The sequence below is a fragment of the Anastrepha obliqua genome, chromosome 5 (assembly GCF_027943255.1).
Source record: "Anastrepha obliqua isolate idAnaObli1 chromosome 5, idAnaObli1_1.0, whole genome shotgun sequence".
NCBI lineage: Eukaryota > Metazoa > Arthropoda > Insecta > Diptera > Tephritidae > Anastrepha > Anastrepha obliqua.
The window spans coordinates 33,785,245-33,808,174 of record NC_072896.1 but is presented as its reverse complement, the minus strand read 5'-3'; the positions used below and the strand labels follow the sequence as shown (position 1 = coordinate 33,808,174).

General features: G+C 37.2%; 1 protein-coding gene across 4 annotated transcripts in view; it reads left to right on the top strand.

Annotated features, from left to right (window-relative positions):
• The window catches only part of LOC129248448 (limbic system-associated membrane protein), a 104,557-nt gene that overhangs the window by 34,460 nt on the left and 47,167 nt on the right, over positions 1-22,930 (top strand). For all 4 annotated transcript variants that reach the window (XM_054888001.1, XM_054887999.1, XM_054888000.1 and 1 more), the window contains exon 4: positions 22,569-22,727. In XM_054888001.1, coding sequence (XP_054743976.1) covers positions 22,569-22,727 — 159 coding nt within the window. The remainder of the gene's footprint in view (positions 1-22,568; positions 22,728-22,930) is intronic.

The following is a 22,930-nucleotide window of genomic DNA, read 5'->3' as shown; positions in this document are numbered from 1 at the left end:
AAACTGCAAAGGAGTTTATAATAATCCGTAGTCCTGAATTAACTAAGAGCTCAATATTAGCTGCTTGCTTTTTGTGAATGTATTTTGACTGGACTAGGGGAAAAATTGGACGAAAAGTACAACCAGGTTTTAAATGGAGATTTTTATCTACTAAATTCAACTCCGGATAAAATATTAAGCGCGAAAAACGAATAAAACTGGTGAGGGAATTTATCAACCTTTAAATAACTTTTTGGGTAGCTCTAACTACCAATGGCATCCACTGTTATGGATATGCAGAAATCAGAAAGAGCAGTAATTTTGGAACACTCTCCGTTATAGATCAAAAATAGCTTACCGCTAAGAGCGAAACGATTTGTGCACCTAATTTGGTAAGCGTTTCAAATATAGACTTCTCCATCCGGTCATCCAGCCACTAAAAAGCCTTGCTAGGGATGAAAGCAAAAGTTCTGGATGGATCCACCATATTCGAGTATGTCAAGGTTAGGTTAGGTAGAGCTGGCTGATCAGTAAAAATATGCCACTTAGATCTCTAGGGTCCATTGTGTTGCCAGCGATATGTATTTGTATATTATTTTATATAATTCAAAATGCACGCCTTCACGAGTTTTAATGGACCATTCAGCCTTTTATCAGGAATATCCTCCAAGGATGAAAAATATGTTGATTCTAAGCACATTTGGGGAGTCCTACAGAGAGCAGGGCAATGGCAAAGTAGATAATCCAAAGTATCCCGCACTCACTTCATTACATGTGTTACACGCATCACTGTGGACTAATGCCATCTTGGCTGCGTGATGTAGAGTGAGACAGTATCCCATCAGTATTCCAACAAATATTATACAGTCTTTCCTAGGTTAGGTTAGGGTAGGTACTAATGGTTGTCCAGAGAGTGAGCGCAATCGGACGAAAGATGTTTAGTTCCTCCTTTCTGATAGCATTGCAAGAGGGAAAAAAGAGGTGAAGGGAAACGAAAAACGATAGGACGAAGAGGACGAAAAGGAGAGGCAGTGGAGGGTTGAGTATATATGGTCTATCTGGACCTCTTTATACAGCTGATGAAGTTCATCAGATTTTTGATATAAAGACCTGCAATATCAGCAGGCGCAGAAAAGAAGTGAGAACCAAGATGGTTGAACCTTAGTCCCGCGAGAGCAGGGCAGCTAAAGAGCAGGTGCTGAGATGATTCCACCTCATCCTCCATACAGCTGAAGCAAAGAGGACTCGAAGTGATTCCGAGTCTCACGGCATGTGTACCCCGCGGGCAATGCCCCGTGAGGATGCCCACGAAATTAGAGAGATGGGATTTTGTCATCCTCAGAATATCCCTCGAACGCCGTCTATCCAAACGTGGCCAGAAGGACTTCGGAACCCTACACGTTCGTGTACTTACCCAGCGCTCGCTGAGTTGGTGCAAAGCCCATCCGTCCAGGAGTAGAGCGCAGGTAGTCAAGGGGATCCCGATCCCCTCCTTTCGCGGGCACATTGCCTCACAGGGCCCTTGTTTGGGTAGCTCGTCGGCTTCGAAGTTTCCAGCAATGTCACTGATGCATTCGAGAGAAAGAGAGAGGCCAGGCATTCCCTGCCCAGTTTCGAATTCACCACAATAGAGCCTATGGTCCTGATTGCCGCTTGGCTATCGGAGTAAATATTTAACTTCTTTACAGTTATTACGCAAGTAAGTAGCCAGCCATCTGCTTCTTTGATTGCGGCCACCTCTGCACACTGCAGTTATCCGGTAGCCTAAATTTGCATTTGATGGGGAGCTTCCAACCCAGTCATCCAACTTCGAACCATCCTTGAGTAGGTTAACCAGGCCCTGTCCCCAAGTGTAGCCCCCGGTCCACTCCTCCCTTGATGGAATATGGGTGGAGAAAGTTCCTCTTGGACTACGCGGGGACACACACTGATCCGTTGGTGGGGGGATGAAATCAACGTTTCTGAGTATGCTGAAGTGCCCATATGTGAGATTGAGCTTAAAGCCCAAGCCCCTCAGGGTGATTGCGGTACGTCCAGCGGTAATTCTGCCTGCGATGTCTATAGGTACCACATTTAGCATTACATTAAGCGCGAGGGTTGACGAGGGTCATAGCCAGACCGGACGCAAAGACGGAAGTCATCTCAACCGCACCTATACCGCCAACCCAGTGGCGACGGGTTTGGAACCTACTCCGAGGCCTGTCAGGGCAGATCATTTGACGCTATCCAGGGTGCCCCACGCGGAGGCGATCTGCTCTAGAGAGTGATAAAATAAAGTTGTCAGTTTTGGTATACTAAGTCCTTAGCATAATTTTGGCAGTTCTGTACCAGGTAGAGTGTTCCCATAACTACTGCGTTCCCAGGGTTAGTTTTCCATTTAGTTCCGTTTTCAGAAAGGAGAGTGAAGGGATTATATCCATCGACCACCTGCCTTAGCGAATTCATCAAGTTTCTCACTTCCTTCTATTCACTTGCGTCCTGGTATCCAGTAAATAGTGACCAACCCCTTTCCACAGAATTCATCCATTTTGGATCTGCACACATTTCGAGTTAGTCCAAGGAACCACAATTGCTTTAAGAGTCGCTAATTCCAGAGTTAATTCATCTGCTTTGCTGCGCATAAATTTCAGCTTGAAATATACTACAGTAATTAGGGAGTCTGAAAGACTTTTGGAGATAAAATTGCATCCAAAAAAACAGTCGCTCCTACTTCTTTCGCCATGTTGGACCCATCTGTAAAGAAATTCTATGAATGGTATGTGGATTCTAGACCTTTCTGCCAGCCATTTTGCTCTGTGATGGCGCTAACCTTTTTGCCAAATTTAACTCGCGGAATCACTTGGTCTGACCTTCCGTCTGAATCCAGAATGTTGCTGTGACGAAAAAACCTCTGTGAGATTTGTCCTGACATCTTCAGTCTTAGAGCAGATCTTTGGCTAAGTTTCTTACTATTAGTTTGCTTGGAATTATTTGTATTGCCGCTGTTGGAGTTGTGCTCAAAGCACCGGTTACACATATGCCTGCAATCCTTTGCACAATTTCCAGCCTCCTAAGGTACGTCACTTTATTGCACGCCGCCTACCATTATTGGTCTAATGACCGCCATGTATATCCAATGTGTGAGTCGGGCAGGTAGCCCCAGCATTATTCTGCATGTATATACGGAATTAGAGGCTTTCTTTGCTCTTTCTTCCACTATTTATCTCCATGACAGTTTGCCATTCACAACAATGCTTCGGTATTTAGTCGATGTTTTTGTTATCAACTCAATTTCCCCCAGTCTTCAATTGACCAATTAGGAATCTTGCACTTCCTTGTAAAAAGTACGAAGTCCGTCTTGTCTAGATTTAATTCCAGCCTGACCATTACCGCCCACTTGCAGTTCCCTCTAAGCGTCCTTGTATGTATTTCATTCATCTTTTGTGGACACCTACCTGAGATGATAACAGCCAAGTCGTCAGCATATGCCGTCAGTTTTAGTCCGCTATTCTGAAGTTTGATGAGTATTTGATTTATCACTGGGTTCCATAGAAGATGGGAGAGCACTCCTCTCTGTGGAGTTACTCAGTTTGCCTTCTTCGAGATTGTACTGGAACTCCATTCGCCCATCACTATCTGATCCAGTGTACAGTAGCAGGCTCCTCACCAGTTGAATCCAGGCCCTCTATGAAAACTTCCGTTGATCCTTGTACATTGTTAACGACTCCAGATATGTCAAGAAAGAATCCCATTGCATATTGCCTACAATGTAGCGCTTTCTATATCTGTAGCACCACTCTGTGAAGACCTGGTTCAGTGGACTTCCCCTTCGTGTATGCATTTGCTGATTTGGTGACAGTAGACTAGGTTCAGTTCTTTCCTTAATGTACGAATCTAGCAGCTTTTCGAACGTTTGCTATACGAATGATGTAAGGCTAATTGGCTTATAGTTCTTGGGATACAAATGGTTGCTTTTACCCGGTTTAAGAATAAAAACAACTCTAGCTCATCCTCAGTTTAATTTACTGCATGTGCTGTGCGCTGCAACTCTGGAAAGTGAATATCTATTACAATAGTACTTCTGGTGTTTCTTTGCACTCAAATGACCATTTTTCTGTATCTTTGTAGATTAATAGTGAAATACTAAGAAATTTGGCTTGAATCTTCTGGAGTAGGGATGCTCTAGAAACCTGCTTTATGTCACCACAGAAACTCTACCAAGAGCTTCTCTTATCTGTCCCAATTCCCTTCTTACAGTTAGACTAGTAAAGCTCTGTACTTTCTCAAGCATTCATCGCAATTCATTCATCGTAAATTAATTTAATTATCTTCTTTGTTGCCCAATATTCTTGTTCCACAATGGCGGGAAGTTTCCTAAAGATTCCAATTAACAAATTGAACATTTTGATGGCAATTCCTTGAAATTCGTTAAATTTTTGAATTCTAGTTCCTTGACCAAGAGGGCTGTTCGCGTTCCATTTATCCCAAATATTTGTCAATTTTGCACAAAGGGAACTTTTTTTATAAAATACTAAATTAAAAAAAAGTTTTCGAAAAGTATTTAGCATGAAAAATATTACGCATATCCCAAAAAGATAGAGAGACTTAATAAAGTAAGCACAGGTGAACATATATACTCAGTTCTGATTGCAGCTCGCCACTTACTACAATTAAAAATCCTCATTTTTGACTTTTTTATTTTTTGTTGAAGAAAGTCTGCATTCCTCTCCAACTTCGCTTCACACAAAAATGTGCGAAGTAAAAATTAATTTACCTCAACTGGCAATAAATTAATTTTCACACAACACCTTTTAATTAAGGCCACCACAAACCAAAGCGAGAACACGATCGGAATTTGTGTGGGGAAGTGCTCATATATACAGAAAAGCTCATGTGTATGTGTGGCGCCAAAAGTTTTTGTAATATAATATTAACAACACAATATTTGTAATAAGTCGGATCAGCTTCGAGCTTCTTTTAAGAGATAATTTTGAGCCAACTTTTTACTTTTGTTCAGTAGGTCTTTGTTCCAAATGTTTCTCTTATCTGGGTTTCGGGGCATAGGAAGATATAAGGAAATTAAATTGCCGATTAGCTTACCAGGAAGGTTTCAGTTGCCTCCAAATCAGACATCGTTGTCCCCTTGATCGTGATTAAAGGGAAACTGCACAATTTCTTTCTTAACAAAGAGCGAAACAGATGGAGTTCTATCTTAGCGTTTGCTATCTCGCAAACACTTTGGCCGCAGTGCGACAGTACTGTTTCCGAACCCATGCAATTTCCGAACTCAAAGCGGTGTTCATCGATCACTGAATGATCGAAGCTCTTGCGGAGAAGCTTGGAATTCCGTACAACCTCTATTGCAGAAGCTGTGAGGTTCCTGCATAGAAAGAGACTTGCTGAACATTTTCTTTGCAAATTTCCGCTTCAAATTTCTTAGTGTGAATTTAGGGGATAGCCTGAGGCAGTTCTCCAGCCTAGATCCCGTTTCCCCGCTGCACTACATCAACAGCACTGGATGGCTGTAGATGGTTTTTCTTCCTTTAAATTTTGTAATTTTTCCCAGGTAGTGGTCTACATTATGGTAATAATACGGCCTTTATGCTACTTGTAATGTGCCTGTGGTACTTTTGCCATCTAAACCCTCCTACCTACCTATGGAGTGCCAAGCACATATAAATCTTCCAAGCAATAAATTGAGCATACTTACAGGTATGCATGTACATAGACTCATGACTTGGTTCAATGACTATTATCGAGTCTGTGACTGATCCTTAGAGACACCAATTCATCTAATTATATGGCCAAATACGAGGGGTGCCTTGTATATGTCAGGATTTGGCAACCCTGGTGTTGCAATCTGGCAACTGACAGCTGTATCGCAAAGTTTGACATTTTTTGGCTTTTACGTACTCAGAACGTTTTCAAATACCAGCGCTATTTGTGTTGTTTACAGTAACTTAAAAGATTCATCTCGGTCCAAAAATGGAATTAAATCGTGAACATTTTCGTGCGATTATTTTTTACAACTTTCGACTTTCGATTATTTTTTACAACTCAGCAACGTTGCATGGATGAACTTAATTCATTTTTTGGCGATGAAGCTCCATCAAGGACCAGTGTTTATCGATGGTATGGTGAATTCAATCGTGGTCGTAGTTCACTCCAAGACGAATTTCGTGAAGGTCGTCCAAAATCAGTTGTTGTTCCGAAAGCCATTGATGCTGTGCGCGAACTGATATTGCGAGATCGTCATGTGGCCTATCGTGAGATTGAGACAATCGTAGGCATTAGTGGGACCAGCATACATTCAATATTGCATTAACGTTTGACTGTAAAAAAAATTTGTTCGCGTAGGATCCCACACAATTTGTCAATCTCTCAAAAAAAGGCTCGTGTCGAGTGGTCGAAGGAAATGCTAAAAAAATACGATCGCCAGGCTTCGAAACACGTCTGTGACATCGTAACAGGTGATGTATCATGGATTTATGCATATGAGCCCGAAAGTAAACAGCAGTCGACTGTATGGGTGTTTCAAGATGAGCCAAATCCAACAAAAGTTGTTCGCGCACGAAGCACTTCGCACATGTCGCAACCGTACCACTAGAAAAACGCAGAACAGTAAATTCTGAGTGGTACACAACCATTTATTTGCCAGTTGTCTTCCAAGAAATTAGGAAAAACAATCGGCAAAGACGGATCACTCTTCAACAGGACAATGCGAGTTCTCACACAAGGGCTCAAACAACTGCATTTTTGAGCACCCAAAACATCGAATTAATGGGTCATCCGCCGTATAGTCCTGACTTGGCATCGAATGACTACTTTTTAATCCCGTACGTAAAAAACACACTGAGAGGTCAACGTTTTTCGACACCTGAAGAAGCGGTTGCGGCATTCAGAATGCATGTTTTGGAGGTACCTCATTCAGAGTGGCAAAAGTGCTTCGACAATTGGTTCAAACGCATGCAAAAGTGTATAGATCTTCATGGAGAATATTTTGAAAAACAATAAAGTGATTTTCGATGATTAAAATTTGTTTTTGTTCTGTAATTCCGACATATAAAAGGCACCGCTCGTATATGCAAAGATAGCCTTAGATTTCTCAAGTGAACAAAGACTGTTTGAAGTATTGTGTGGATGGAAGAAGGCTGTATTGTGGAAATGCCCCCCTCCATTTATATCTACTTAAGCCTGTGTTTATTATTCTGTTCGCTGAAAGAACAGCAGCTGTTTTAGCTGTCCTACAAACATTTTCGTATTTTCCAAAGATCTATATTAGATGACACTGTGGAACAATTTAAGATCATTCTCTGCGGCTGAATCGAAATGAATTTAAGATGAAAGTAGACAAATAGAACCATTTAGTAGGACCACAAACAACGTTTTTTCATTCTCAGCTAAAATTTTCCTTTACAACCTTAAAGAAGAAAGTTCTATGCAAGTAGCTAAGAACAAACAAACCATCTTCTAAGGCGCTAAGAAACGCTGATTATATTTACCGGTAGCACCTGTGTGCATTCCTAAAGTAAATGCCTGTGAAAAGCAAAATAAAAAGTGTTGCATATCTTAAGGAGAATTGCGAAACTGTTTACAATTTTGCTCTCTGTTCACTTTCAAATTCTTTTATGGAGGGAAACCGGTTTAGATCGATCAAAAAATCGATTTTTTTTATTGCATAAATCATTAGTGTAACTACTCAAGAATATGTAGTAAAATTTTTAAAGCAAAATTCGTATTATTCCCGATTCTATGAGCACTTAAGTGGGCACAACTGGAACACAACTGATGGGCATTTTAGCTTAAAAAGTTATCGACTAATCGTTCTAACATTTTTCGGAATTTTTTCTTTATTCAACTCTAATTTATATGAACCTAGTGCTGAACCTATTATTTAAAATATGGTTTTTTAAGCAAAATAGGTAAAAAAATATGGTATAAAAAACTACTTTGTGTTCAAGCGCCTCAAAAGCATGCAATTTTCAATATTTTTTTACCTCAATTAGATTCATATTCTTAGGAAATATGTTATTAATAAAAAAACACAATTGCTGTTGATTTCAGAAAAAAATTGCAACTTCAGGAATTCCCACCAGCAAGGCACTCGGATGGCGATCGTCCATGGACCGCACGCTGTAACGCCACTATCTCCCGCGGAAATAGCTCCAAAAAAGTTTAAAAGTGTACCAAAAATATAAATAAAATATCCTCTAAACTTAAAAAATTTCTGATTATTTCTTCTTTGTTCAAAAAACTCTCGAAAAACACCAAAATTTTGGCCTCCTAAACCGGTTTCCCCCCTTAATGCAGATTTTGTCTGAGAAGACCTCTAGTGAAATTTTCGGAAAAAAATGTCTTAGTACATTTCAACCCTCTAACGACCTCAAAAAGGCATTATTTTTAAAACTTTTGCGTATAATGGTCAAAGCCACCCTTTTTTGAGTGATCTAATGACTTAAAATATTTTAAAAAAATATTGATCGTAAAATTCTACTATATGTACACGTCTAAACTTGATATTTTGCATTAATACGCATTTTAACTGTTGTTTCAAATATATTATTGTATATAAATGAAAAATTAAAAACTAATAGGGGTTGAAAGAAACATTTACCGGGAATGCAAAAAGCCTTGAGCTTCTTCTTCATCTTCTTCTTCCCACTCTTCTTCGTATTTTACTAAATGCTTCTTCTATCTCTTTCTTCACGCAAGATAAATTTCATTTCATTGCACGAGTAAACGAAAAATTCAGTAAAACCACAGTTCCAATGTAATACAATTTTCAATTTTCAAAAGCGGTCATAAAAGCCGTATTGCAAATTACTGGCCAATTTCCAAATTATCTGCGGTAACTAAACTTTTTGAATTTATTGTCAAAGACAAGTTATATTTTAGCGTTAAACATCTAATTAGTCCTAGACAGCATGGTTTTGCAATTACGTTATACAGCTTATCCTTTTTTTGGAAGATTGCCACGCAGGCTTCCAGAACGGTTTCCAAACTGACGCGATATATACGGGTTTCTTCAAGCCTTTGATAAAATCTCCCATACGATTTTAGTAACTAAATTGGCATGTCTCGGGTTTCTTTCAACTTTCCTTGATTGGATTCGATCCTATTTAATAAAGAGATACAGTACTGTAGTTATCGATAGAGTTTCTTCGAAACAGTTTATCGCCATCTCTGGTGTATCTCAGCGTAGTATTTCAAGACCTTTGTTGTTTGTTTTGTTTATTGAAGATATTTGTTCGTGTTTTTCCTTTTCTAATTTTCTTCACTATGCTGATGATTTAAAAGTGTATACTGAAATAAGAAATTCTAGTGATTCAACCGTCCCACAGTCCGAGTTGCATAATTTATTTTCCTATCGTCTATTTCTTAATATTAAAAAAATTCATAAAATCACGTTTTCTAAGCTTCAAAACCCCCTTAGTACCTCTTATCATATTAATTATACATATCTTGCTTCATCCGATGTGATAAAAGATTTAGGAGTTTTCTTTGATTCAAAGCTTAATTTTATCACGCATTTAAATTATGCCGTCTGCAATTCACTTGCTTTGTTCGCTCTTGTAGGACGTCACTCATGGCACTTCACTAACCCATATACTCTTAAGATATTATACTCTGCAATTTTTCGCTCCAAATTAAATTATGCTGCTTGCATTTGGATACCTGATCCTGCAGAGGGTTCAAAAAATGTGTATGCGTTTCGCACTACATTCACTCAATTTTTCAGACCCGAAGCCATCAAACGAATCCCGCTGTCGTTTGATTAGTCTCTTTTCATTAAGTGACAGAGGTACTTTTCAGACAGTATCATTTATCTTTGATCTCCTTAATGGCAAAATTGACTGCCCGGTCCTTCGAGAAAGGATACAGTTTAATGTCCCTTCAGAAATTTTCGCCGTTGCAAGATTTTTCGCGTTGGCTTTAGTAGGACAATATAAAGTGCCAATGCGCCATTCGTTAGAACGTTGTCTGACCAAGGGTCAAACAAGTATTCCAAATGCAATTAAGAAATTACTTTCTATGTAAGAGATCAAAATAATGCCTTGTATATATGTGTTAATTTAGTTTTATAATTATTAATTTCGTTAAAATTCAATTGTAACCTGTATATATTTTTAGCAATTTAATGGTTTCATATGTTGATAATCTAATTTTACTACACTCTTTAATTTTAAATATTGCAAATTTGTATTTTAGCTCTGAATTTATATCTTAAATGTCTCTCCTGAATTTTGATAGACATTAATGAATAAATAAATAAATAAAAATAATATATGTGACTTGGTCTATGAAAAGCTACCTTAAGTGTGAAAATATCATTTTTCACTTTTTTGTTGATTCGAATAGTGTGTGAAAGGCTCTTTAAAATGGTGGAAACCAGAAAATCATAATTTGTTTAAAAGTTTGTTAAAAGTAAAAAAAAGAAAAGTACAAATACGAAAAAGACTGATTTTTTTAGAAGTTTAAACTTTAACTGCTGTTTTCTTAAAAGCTTGTTTTCGCAAGTAAGGTACCTTTTCGTAGACCAGGTCACATATAATAAAAAGAATTTTATGTGTCTTCAATTGACGTAGATATCCAGCTCTCTTTCCATAGTTTTGGAGGTCTCTTCGGGGCACGTCTTTCGTTGGGCTTAGAATCTCTAGCAATCCTTATTATTCATTTCAAGCTCGTCTTATATTGCATACAAGTTTAACAATGTGAGTAACTTTCGTTGCCTCCCTTCCGTTGCTTCTTTTCTTACGCAACCTAGACGAGTTTTTCCTGAGATGGATAGTAAAATTTTATTTTCTGTAGTGCACATCACTTGCCTTGTATTTGCATTTTCTGCTCAGGCCTCTACACCCCACGTCAGAATGGGTCTTATCACAGATTTTTATTTTGGGGTTTTACTTTTCGTTCTTTGGTTTTTATTCCTCCATATTATGGCTCTAAAGCTGCCTTATACCTTGCCTCTTTGTGCACATCTTTCTCGCACTTCCTTAACAATGCCGCGATCACTGGAAATCTCCGAAACCACTCCGAGGTATTTCAAATTCAACATTTGTTCAATAACAGTTAGATCTATTCCGGTTTGCAGCTAATTAGATATTTTGACATGACTAGGTTCTTTGTCTTTTCAGTCGATACCTCCAAATAAAATATTTTTGCAGTGGCTACGAATTTGTGGAATAGACATTGTAGGTCATCCGCTTTGAGCGCTTAAACGATATTTTCCTAGGGTTTTCTGAGGGCATCCTGAGTTGTAATCAAAGTGTTTTTGAAATATTTTTTAAAACGACCAGCCTTGATGTACATTACATTCATTCCCATACATGCACATGCACACGTTCACATATGCCTGCGTGCAGACCATAATGAAAATATTACAATATTAATCTCTGCGCATTTGCATACCTTAAACTACTGTGAACAAAAAAATGAAGTGTGGTGTATGACACCCCGCAAGGAAACACCAAACTTATTAGAAAAAAATACAAGTTTAGGACTAGAGGTTTTTGACTCAAATCGAACTGGTCCAAAAAACTATACTTGTACCCATTACAAAATGAATTATTTATGCCTATTTTATTTGAATCAACCTTATAGTTCAGTGTGGCCGTACTTATGTATGACACCCTGTAGTGCAAAACCAAACTAGACAGAATAATACTAGTTTAGGACTAGAATTTCTTGACTCAAATCGAACTCGGCCGAAAAAGACCAGACCTGGGCCCATTACAAAACGATTTATTCTTGCCTATTTTGCTTGACTACACCCTTTCAACTCAATTTTATTTGGATATGTTTTAAGGCATTAAAATTAGCGCATATGCAATATAAAACGGTGGCGCAAAATTAATCATCCTATAGGAAGATGTTTTAATTTTTACAAATGGCATCGTATGTCAATCATATTTTACACTTGAGAACTAAACAGTTGCGGTATAGAAACAGACAAGCAATGGAGTTGGTAAACGTCAAAATAAAGATTTCTATCACACAATATTTTTATTTAGTATTTAAAGTTCTTCTAGTTATTCAAAAACAAATTGGATGACATGTAATGAAACGAATTTTAGTTTAATCTTTCAAATCATACCAATTTTTAGATATTTATGCATTTATTTATCATTTCTGTCAATACTTAGAAAATCTGAGGCTGAAAGGATGCTTAGAAAGGCTGCTAAAAAATGCGTAATATTTTAATTTATGCTTATAAAAAATTTTCTATTGTTTATTTATAAGCTTACTGTATTTTTTGCCATTTTTAAACAAAAATGTGATTTTGGTCAATAATCGGACTAGTATTATTTTTGTCTATTTTGAACTAGTTTTAGACTGGTATATTTCTGATCGAAGTCTCTGAATTCACAACTCGTAGGCCATCCCCTCATTAAAAATACCAGTTCCTTGCATGGAAAAGCGGCAGTTGTCTGACCTGTTGGGTCTGCGACTCATGCAAGCCATGAGGTAGTTCACCACTAGTAAATTTGCCTACAGGGTATGCCTGTTAGTACCGTGGAAACACATCGGCGAACGCTCATACACATTCACGCATTCACACATTCTTCCTTTAGCCATTTTTTGTACGCTTTTGTTGCCATTTACCGCAATTTGGGTTGCACTATTTAACCGCATAATTGCGGCCACTTTCATAAACTCCACTACCACAACTATTGACGCTCAGCGACTAGTGGTTGGGCTGAGCCCCGTCGTTTGCCTGCTGCACAATGGCCACGTGGCAACGTTATTGTGACAGATGCGCAGTAAAATTTTCCAGTTATCCTTGTTGTTGCTTTTGTTGTTTGTCGCCATGATCACATACTTCCGGCACTATGGTCTGCACACCTTCCGTCGTCGCAGCACAAAAAATAACAAACAACCAAAAACATATAAATCGTTTGTTAGTATGCATATGTGTGGATGGATGTGTAGGTGTATGGGTATGTATGTATGTTGTATACATGTAAGTATATTTTGTGGTATCGGTGTACAAAATCCACTGTGTGGTTGCCGTAATGGTGGCGAAAGTCATGGCCGCAGGTGTCAACCAAAAATGTGGAAATATAAGTATTTGCATGAATGAGTATGTGTGTGTGTGTTTAAGTGCAGCTCTATGGATATAGAAATTGAAAAAATAATAAGAATGTCCTGATTTTGTGGCGTTCTCACAAAGTTTTGCTATGAATTATTGAAAAAGTTGCATCACACAGGAAATGGAGCTGGTCGAGCGTGAATTTCATGTTTATTCTCCCATACTTAGAGATGACTATATTTTAAAATCCTTTGTAATAGTACGCGGTTGGTTTCTACTATCAGAGGCGTGTCTATGTAAAAGTGATTAAAAACAGAACACTAAATTTTTAACATATGAAGTTCAGCATGAACTAGGAATTAATTGCGAAGATGTAAAATTTATAATGCGTTGGTATTTACACGTACGAGGTTGACTGAAATTCGTTTGGCTAACTTCCTAAGGCGCTACCTTTTCAGCTACATACATGCGAGTATACCACTTATAGCCACTCTGTATGTTCCTATGGGTAGTTATGCTGCTCCTCGCTCAATTACATTAGTAATTCCTTGAGACAGTTGTCCTGTTCATACGAGAGTTACCTTTGTTATATTTTGCGTCCAATAATGAAAATACAGTAAAAATCTTGATGAAAATGGCTTTATTGTCTTTCAAAATATTCTCCTTGGAAGCTAATACAATTTCAAATTCGTTTGAACCCATTTTTAGAGCACTTTTGCCAGTCAGAAGTGGATATCTCCAAAACGTGCTAACTGCGACATCTGCGAAAAAGCTAATTGGACCATAGCGACCGGTAACTCATGGCAAGTGCAAAACGGCCTTCCAATCGCCGAGCAAAAAACGGCCGGAAAAAGTAGAGGTACTACCTATACAAGTTGACAATCACAGTATCACAACACTGTCAGCAGTAAAATAATGAAAATCATGATCGACAAGAGGCTATCGTTCGAGATACACTTGCGGCATGCGACCGAAAAAGCATCAGATACTGAAGCAGCATTAGCGCGGATAGAGCTTAAGGCGCGCGGGCGTGGTAAAGAACCAAATACTATACAGTAGTCCTGCCAGGCATCTGGCTACGCATTATTTATCTCATCTCCGCTCTATAAAGGCAGCGTATCGTTTATGTGCGCTTCGGGTGTGCTCTGCCTTCAAAACTGTGTCGGAAGAAGCAGCGCTAGTCAGTGGAGATACTGGCAAACGAAGCTGCGATGTTAGCTTGGAGGGAAACGAAAGGCTTTGCAGCACAGAAAACTAGTATCCAAACTTGGCAGCATAGATTAAACAACATAACGCAGCATAGATTTGCTGGAAATAAAGAACCTCATTAACCTCATTCAGTTTTTAACCGGAAACAGATGCTTCAAAGCGTACCTTTATCGGTTCAAACACGAATCGGATCGCAGTTCCGAATACTGTAGCGAAAACACGATAGAAAATGTCTACCACGTATTCTCCGAATGTGGGCAATTGAATGGGCTCGAGATTGGTGCTTCGCAGCATATTTGGCGGAAATTACGACCCTGGGGCATTCGTGCATTCCATGGTACAAAGCAAGGAAAAATGGACGACAGTATGCGACGTCATAGCAGAGACGTTGAAGAAACTCAGAACTGTAGAAAACAAACGGAATAGGAGCGGCGATTAATTCGCATTTCACCCCTACGATGTAATACTTGGCGGCAGTCCTATAGGGTGTAGAGTTCGACAGAACAGCAGGCTTGTCCTGCTTTCAAAAACGCGTTTGTTCTGTTTTCTCCAAAACGCGCTATTTAAATGCTTCTGCAGGCGTTGAAAAACGATGACCTCGTATTTTATATGTGATGTTCGGGAAGAAAAGGAAATCATTAGGTGTCAAATCTGGACTGTCAGACGAATCATCCATTCATTCATTCGGCCTTTTGAATGTTGAAAACTCTCTTGTGTGAGCCATTACGTGAGAGATGGCTTAGTGAAAGATGATTCATGTTCGGCGATTGATTTTCCTTAATTTTCTGTTCTCAGAAACAAATGGTTAAGTACCACTCAGAAATGACTGATTTAAGTTTTTCTGGTGGTACACAATGGTCATAACCAGATTTTCCCAAAAAACAGGCAACAATTTGCTTTGAGGTGCTTCTTATGCTTACAACTTTGGAACACGGCCGCGTTAGAACTCTTTGTGCCAGCGTTTCACAGTGGCTAAACGTGGAGTTTCCACATTGAAAGTCGAAGTAAGTTTGTCAATGCACTCCCATCTCGATAATCACCGTAGGAAATTGAAATAAGCTATCACACGAAACTTTTCACGAGTTAATTCCATCGTTTGGGCGATTTGAATTTTTCAATTCACTGAAAAAAATGCAAATAAAGCTCGTAAGTAAAAACGATGCATGTAATTTTATGCCAAAAAACACCAAACTTTGCGATAAACGTATCGAAGTACAGCTCACCACAAATAGTGTTGGAAAGGCGCAAAATATAAGGGGCAACCCTCGTATTCTTTCAAACTACAATTTTGCTGGCAATGGTATCCCTTCATACATGTTTTTATTATTAGGAGGTTGAATTAGTTTTAAAGGTGACACACAGATGGCGCTATTTATCACTTTATCGCGTTGGTAATACTGAATATATATTCATGACAAAGCCTCATCCCTAGGCTTTGTTTATCAGTATCTGTCATTTCGCTGAAGTATAAACAACGCAGTGTTTTCGTGCTCCGAGTATGTCAACTTTCGTGCCGTCGAAACGCAATTTGCAGGAAGCTTTGCTTTTCTGCTTCAATTTCAAAAAAAATACAGCCCAAGCCCGTGAATTGCTGCAGGAGGCCTACCCAGACCATACTCCATCGATTTCAACATGTGAGTACTGGTTTCGACGATTCAAAAGTGGTGATTTTCACACCGAAGACAAGGAGCGTCTTGGCCAGCCCAAAAAGTTCGAGGACGCGGAATTGGGGGAATTGGTAAACGAGGACTCGTGCCAAACCCAAGAAGAGCTTGCTGAATCATTGGGCGTTGATAAATCAACCGTTTGCAAGCGTCTAAAAGCGATGGAAATGATCCAAAAGCAAGGACATTGGGTCCCGTACGAGTTGAAGCTTCGCGACGTCGAACGGCGATTTTTTACGTGCGAATTGCTGATCGAGCGACAAACCGGAAGGGTTTTTTGCATCGGGTGGTGACTGGCGACGAAAAATGGATCCACTACGATAACCCAAAACGCAAAAAATCATGGGGTTTGCCCGGCCACGCATCAACGTCGACGGCCAAGCAGAATATTCACGGCAAGAAAATCATGTTCTGCATTTGGTGGGATCAGGTCGGCGTCGTATATTTTGAGCTGCTCCAACCGGGCGAAACAATCACGGGGGATCGTTACCGACTGCAATTGATGCATTTAAGCCGGGCATTGAAAGAAAAATGGCCGGAAACGGTAAAAAGGCACGACAAGGTTATTTTGCAACATGACAACGCTCGGCCGCATGTTGCTCAACCTGTCAAAAAATACCTTGGAACGCTTGGCTGGGAAGTGTTACCCCACCCGCCGTATAGTCCAGACATAGCTCCCTCCGATTATCATTTGTTCCGGCATATGAGTCTCGATTTGGCGGACCAGCGGTTCTCCTCGTACGAGGCTACCAAAATATGGGTTGAGTCATGGATAGCCAAGCAGCGGCCAGAATTTTGGAGAAACGGCATCCGGAAATTGCCCGAAAGATGGGCGAAAGTTGTAGCTAGCGATGGCCAATACTTCGAATAAAATATATTATTTTGTACCGTTTTTTCACAATAAAGTCCCAAATCTTCGAAAAAAACCCTTAAAACTAATTCAACCTCCCAATATTTTTCACAATCAGGATAATTATTACTACAATTTATAAAAATTCCTTCTATTGATCCATAAGTTACTCTCGAAGAAGCATTCATAAGCCTAATGGAAATCTTCTTTTTAGTAAGGCTGATTCCGTTCTTGGAAACTGTAAAAAGCTCTCCTATAAAAATATATACTGTACAAAGAAACATAATTTCAAGAACTTCTTTAACAACTCTCTCTCACGTCCTGTTTGACCCGTTTGTGGAAACTGCATACCAGACGCAGGTAAGACTGAGGGCGAACAACGACTGAATACGTTCCGTCGCCGAAAGGATTCCATGCGCAGAACTCAATTAATTAAAAATCCGTCCGTGTACGTAATCATTAGCATTAAATGGAAGCCAAGGAGCTGAAAGGATAAACTCTAAGACTAATCGGGCTTGACGGTTATAATTCCGATTCTGCTAGTGCAAGTTCATTGGAGAAATTTACTCATCTACACTATGCCTCAGAGTCCCAAAATATTACTTTACAGATTATAGAATGAAACTGACTAGAAATAGGCAAAAATTACATAGACCAGGCAAAGACGAAATGAACGGAATGCGACAGCGGCCAGTCAGGGGTCAGATAGAGGTGAGAAGGATGAAATATGACAGAGTCAAGATAATCGTGGTAGATATAAGCGTTCGTTCTTTTTCTTTCTCTCCATATCATCTATTTGTAAAAACCTGTTCAAAACGGCGGAATATTTTGAATAATGTAATCAGTTCCGAAGCTTGGAAATTCAAGGTAAGGTTTTGCTCCTGAAAGAAGTTCGAGAGGTTCCGACTTAGGCAAATGAAACAAATAACAAACAGCTCAAATTGTGGCTAACGAATAAAATAATAGGGTTCGAAACCCCGGGCACGAAACACTAAATGATAGAAGAAAATTAATTTTTATTTCTAATAACGGTCGGTCCTCGGCAGACAATGACACACCTCCGAGTACATTTCTGCCAAGAAAACCCTCTTCATAAAAACCCATTTGCCATTCGAAGTCGGCTTAAAACTGTTGTTTGTCAAGCTATATATAACAAGATATATGTATATAATTACACGACATCATTCGTTAGATATTTGGCCAAGCTCTTCTTCCAATTTGTGGTGGGTGTCTTCATGTTGTTCCAAACATTGAGCGACCTACAGTTTCACGCTGCCTCGTAACGCAAATAGTTATTTTACGAGAACCATTTTAATAGCAGAAATACACTCGAAGTTTTGCCAATGCCTGCTGAGGGGATTCTGATAGTAGGCAAAGCCTTTACAATCCTTTGCCGTTTCATGCCTACTGTAGGTTTCAAACCCCAACGCTACTGAATGGTAGTCGCGCACCAATCATTTCGCCTGCAGTTACCGTTCTGATAATCTGAGTTTATTAAAATACTATACTTACTACACCTGAACTCTCTAATGTAAATGAGGTTTTCCCCCTCTTCTGTTACCACCACGAGGTGTTGCCTTTAAAATGTGTTAAAGCCCCTTCGTTGGTAACTGGACTAACCAGGAAGAAGTAGTACTTATACTCGTAGCTAGGGAAAATTTCGCGATAATGAGAAACCATCGATAGTTTAAGGTCTGTCGGACAACCACTTTAACCAAACGCATGACTTCTATTTTAAATATGTGAAATTCGCAGATACCTCAGCTTTCTCCGAAATTGTCTTCACTGACATGTCTTAAGAAATTCAAATCAAGGGAAAACATGATGGTTCTTTTACTACCGGCCATAATTTGGGGTTTCTCTCTATGTCTCTAAGTGATTTTAGGGTACCAAAATCAATATATGTAGAGTAACTTTATTGCTAATAACTGTATAAATTATAAATATTCTACTAGGGTAATCAACATACTAATGAAATTCGATTTCTTTCTTTCTTTTCAAATTGCTGCTATCCTTCAACAACAACAACAACATCAACAAACAATGAAACTACTATCATACTTGTGAATGCTGTTGGCTTGTATTAATTACCAATTAATGATAACGAACACAAACAAAAACCAAATAAAAACCATCAACTGCAATTGCGAACACAATGAAAATAATAACAATAATAAAATTAATAACGGTATCAACAATCACTGCGTCGCCAAATGCAATAACAATAACAACAATTACGGAAACTAACCAACGCTTAACGACCCACAAACACACGCGCACACCGACACACATAACAATAACAATTATGCTGGCTATGGTGATAATATTGTCGGTGATGGTGTGGTGGTGTTGGTGATAATGTGATGCCTATCCTGATGGCGTGATAATTTTGCTGATGGCTTTTGCTGTGCTGGCAATAATAAAAAAATAACTTTGCTGGGATGAAAAAAATTGAATCAAATTAAAAAAATGAATTATTTAATCAAAATTATAACTACAAAATAATGATAAAAAATTAACAAAAACAATAAATTTACTTTTTTATTTAATAAAATTATTAAAAACTATAAACAATTAAAATCGCACAAAACAACCACTACGACTATAAAACAATTAAATTAAATAAAAAACTATTTATTACCGCCAAATTTTTATTACCCCAAAAATAATTTCGATTCCATTTGGTACTAAATATTTTACAAAACAATTAAAATGCGCGAACCGGTCATTAATACAAAAAATATTTAATATTATATTTACTTTTCATAACTTATATTTATATTTTAAATTATAAATTAACAAAATCGCTTTAATAAAATCCAATTTTCAAAAAAACTCAAATACCTAATAAAACACAAAAATAACTGGAATACCAAAAAATTATTGTACTCAAAAAAATAAAAATAAAATTGGCTCCCATCATATTTTAATAAATGTATTAAAATATAAAAAATCAAAAATCAAAATTTGTATTAACAAAATTATAAAAAACATACTAAAATTACAAAAATATATCAAAATTAAACAAACACATTAAAATTAATTTAAAATATTCCTCACAAAATGTACATTGCCAATATAAATAATAAACAAAAATTGTTGAAAATATGTACACCAACAAAATATTTGTGGCAACCAAAAAAAAAACAAAAAACCAAAAAAATCGTAAAACTTTTTTTTAAATTTTCATTAATTTCTTTTTCAATTTAAAAAAAACTAAAACCCAACAAAACTAAAAAATTTCCCATAAAAAAAAAACCAAAAATTACCACAAGCAATCCCTTTTCAAAAATATTGAATTAAAACAAACCAAAAAATCATAAAATTTTCTTTTAATTTTCATTCATTTCATTTCCAATTAAAAAAAAACTAAAACTTAATTCAAAAATTTGCCATTCAAAAAAAACCAAAAATTACCACAACCAAACATTTTTCTAAAACATTGAAATTACGTTCCCCAACAAAATAATTACACAAAAACAAAAATAAAAATCAATAAAAAATATACAACAATTCAAAACAAAAAAAAAAAAAATGAACCAACGAAAACTAAAAACTCAAATAAACAAAACAACAAATGTAAAACAAACACGAACAATGAACCAAAACAACACAAAATTACGGCAAACATAAAAATTACCAAAACATAAAAATTTCCAAACACAAAAATTTTATATAATTCAAAAACTGCACATATTCACCATAACTAAAAAATTGTCACAAAATTTTAAAACCTCGTGCACGTACAATAAATTGAACTCAATAAAAAAAATTTTAATTATAAAAAATTAAAAAAAAATTTAAATATTTCATAAAAAATTAAAAATTTGCAACAAATTGTGAAAATATCCGCGCGAACAATAATTTAATTTGGATAAAAACTAAAAAATTGGCTCAAACAATTAAAATTAACAAAACCAAAAATTCACCAAAATACCAAATATCAACAAAATTAAATTATAACAAATTTTGAAAATTTTGTCCTCGATCAAAAAATGTATTTCAATAAAAATGAATTTAAAAAAATTATACAAATTAAAAAAAAACCAAATATATTCCCAAAAATATTACCAACAAATTGCGAACAAATGGATACAACCAATTAATTCAAAACAAAAAAAAATACAAACATAAAAAAAAAATCATTCAAAAAAAATAATTACAAAAATTAAAAAAAAAAATCGCCAAATCTTATTATTTATGGGAAATCAAAAAAATGCCCAATATCAACTTAACTAAAAAATTATAAAAAATTTTGAAAACCTCGCCAACAAACAAAAATGTATTTCATTAAAAACAAAAAAAAAATATATGTATGCAAAAAACACCGTACAATGTGCACGAATAATTTATTCGTTTTATTTCAAACAAAAACTAAAACAATTTAAAAATTTCAATCAAACCAAAAAAACTCTGGAACTTGAAAAAATTAAAAACAATTTAAAAATCAAACAAAAAATCCCAATAAAAAACCAATCACCAATCTAAAAATTTACAAAAACTCAAAAACTAAAAAATTATAACAAATTTCGGAAATTCGGTGCACGAACAAAAAATTTATTTCAATAAACAAACTAATATAATTCCTAAATCTCAAAAATTTAAAATAATAAAACAAATATATAAAAATCCTTAAAACTCGACATTTAATTGAAATTAAATCAACTTAAATTCATTAATTCAAAACATATGCACGAACATAAACAAAAAAACAAAAAATAAAAATTAACCAAATTTGTGCAAGAAATGCTCCTTCAAAAAAAAATTTATTTCCAACGGCCAACATTCGAACATAAATAAAATTACCCGCAACAAATGAAAATTACCGCCAATCATAATCTCTGCATATGCAATAACAAACAACAACACACGCCGTAATCGACGCCACAACAACAAATACCACACCCTGTCCCCCTGCGCTACGTACTCTGGATATCATGCCAACCACCATCAATGGCGCTGATGTCTATCGCCACAATCGCTTTGCTAAAAATAATCAACAAAAAACCAACTATAAAAACAACAAATGCAACGCGTGTTGGTCAACATGCAATAACAACATTACCCACCGCAACTAAACAATTTCGCTACGCTCGCTGCTCCCCAATAAAATAAAAAAAAACAACGGAACTGAAAAAAAAATTAATAAAATGAAATAAATAAAAACGAAACTCTGAAATTGCAAAAAAACAACGAAAATCACCCTAAAAATTTTATGCGCCACAAACTATGCAATGAAATGGGAACATGTTGAAACAATTTTTATGATTCACTCGACTTGCCGCATGCACACATCGAAACGAAATACACACACACATGCAAACAACGCATACAAAACCGTTACAAAATAACCGAACTATTTAAATTTTTTCCAATGCATTTTTTTGTGAATATTTGTTCACTTTTCGACATTTGAATAACGGCAACAACTAATACAAATAAAATGCAAAAAAAAAAAAAAAAACAACAAATACAAACTGAAAATGTCTACACAAATGTGAAACACCTGCCGAGTCATGCTATCGTTTCGAAAAACACAAATAAACACACACGCCCACACACACACAAAAACGAAATATCATCACAATTACCAAACATCACAAAAACAACGAACTGGCTGCAATCGACGTGCATCCCGGCAACCGGAACTCAACTGCACTTCCATGCATCCACCACTTATCTGCTACGCCTCATCTTATGCTTCATTGTCTCTACATTTGCTGTATACCTGTGTGTGTGTGCTCTCTGCCACTCACACACACTGTTCCTGTTCGACGTATCTACCTCCTGTTATGCCATACTTCGCACTCCATCCTCCGCTCATATCGCTCATTCGCGCACCGCTCGCACACCACAGTCCCGCCGGACATCCTCGATTATCCCACCAGCACGGATATGGTTGTGCGCGAGGGTAGTAATGTGACGCTCAAATGCGCGGCTACGGGCTCACCAGAGCCGACAATTACATGGCGACGTGAAAACGGAGTAGCCATTGAATTGGCCAACGGTACCGAGGGTAAGTACCTCCACCTTACATGCATGCGCACATACATACATACTTTCATAGTTATGTACTTATGGGCGCATACTCATCTACTTACGAACCTATGACGAGTTTTGGCAGCGGGTGAGTGGCTAAATGACTGAGTGGGTTGCCTTTTCGTTGAAATATTGTACGGTTCATGCGGTTTCGATAGCCCACATGTAGATGAATGCAGT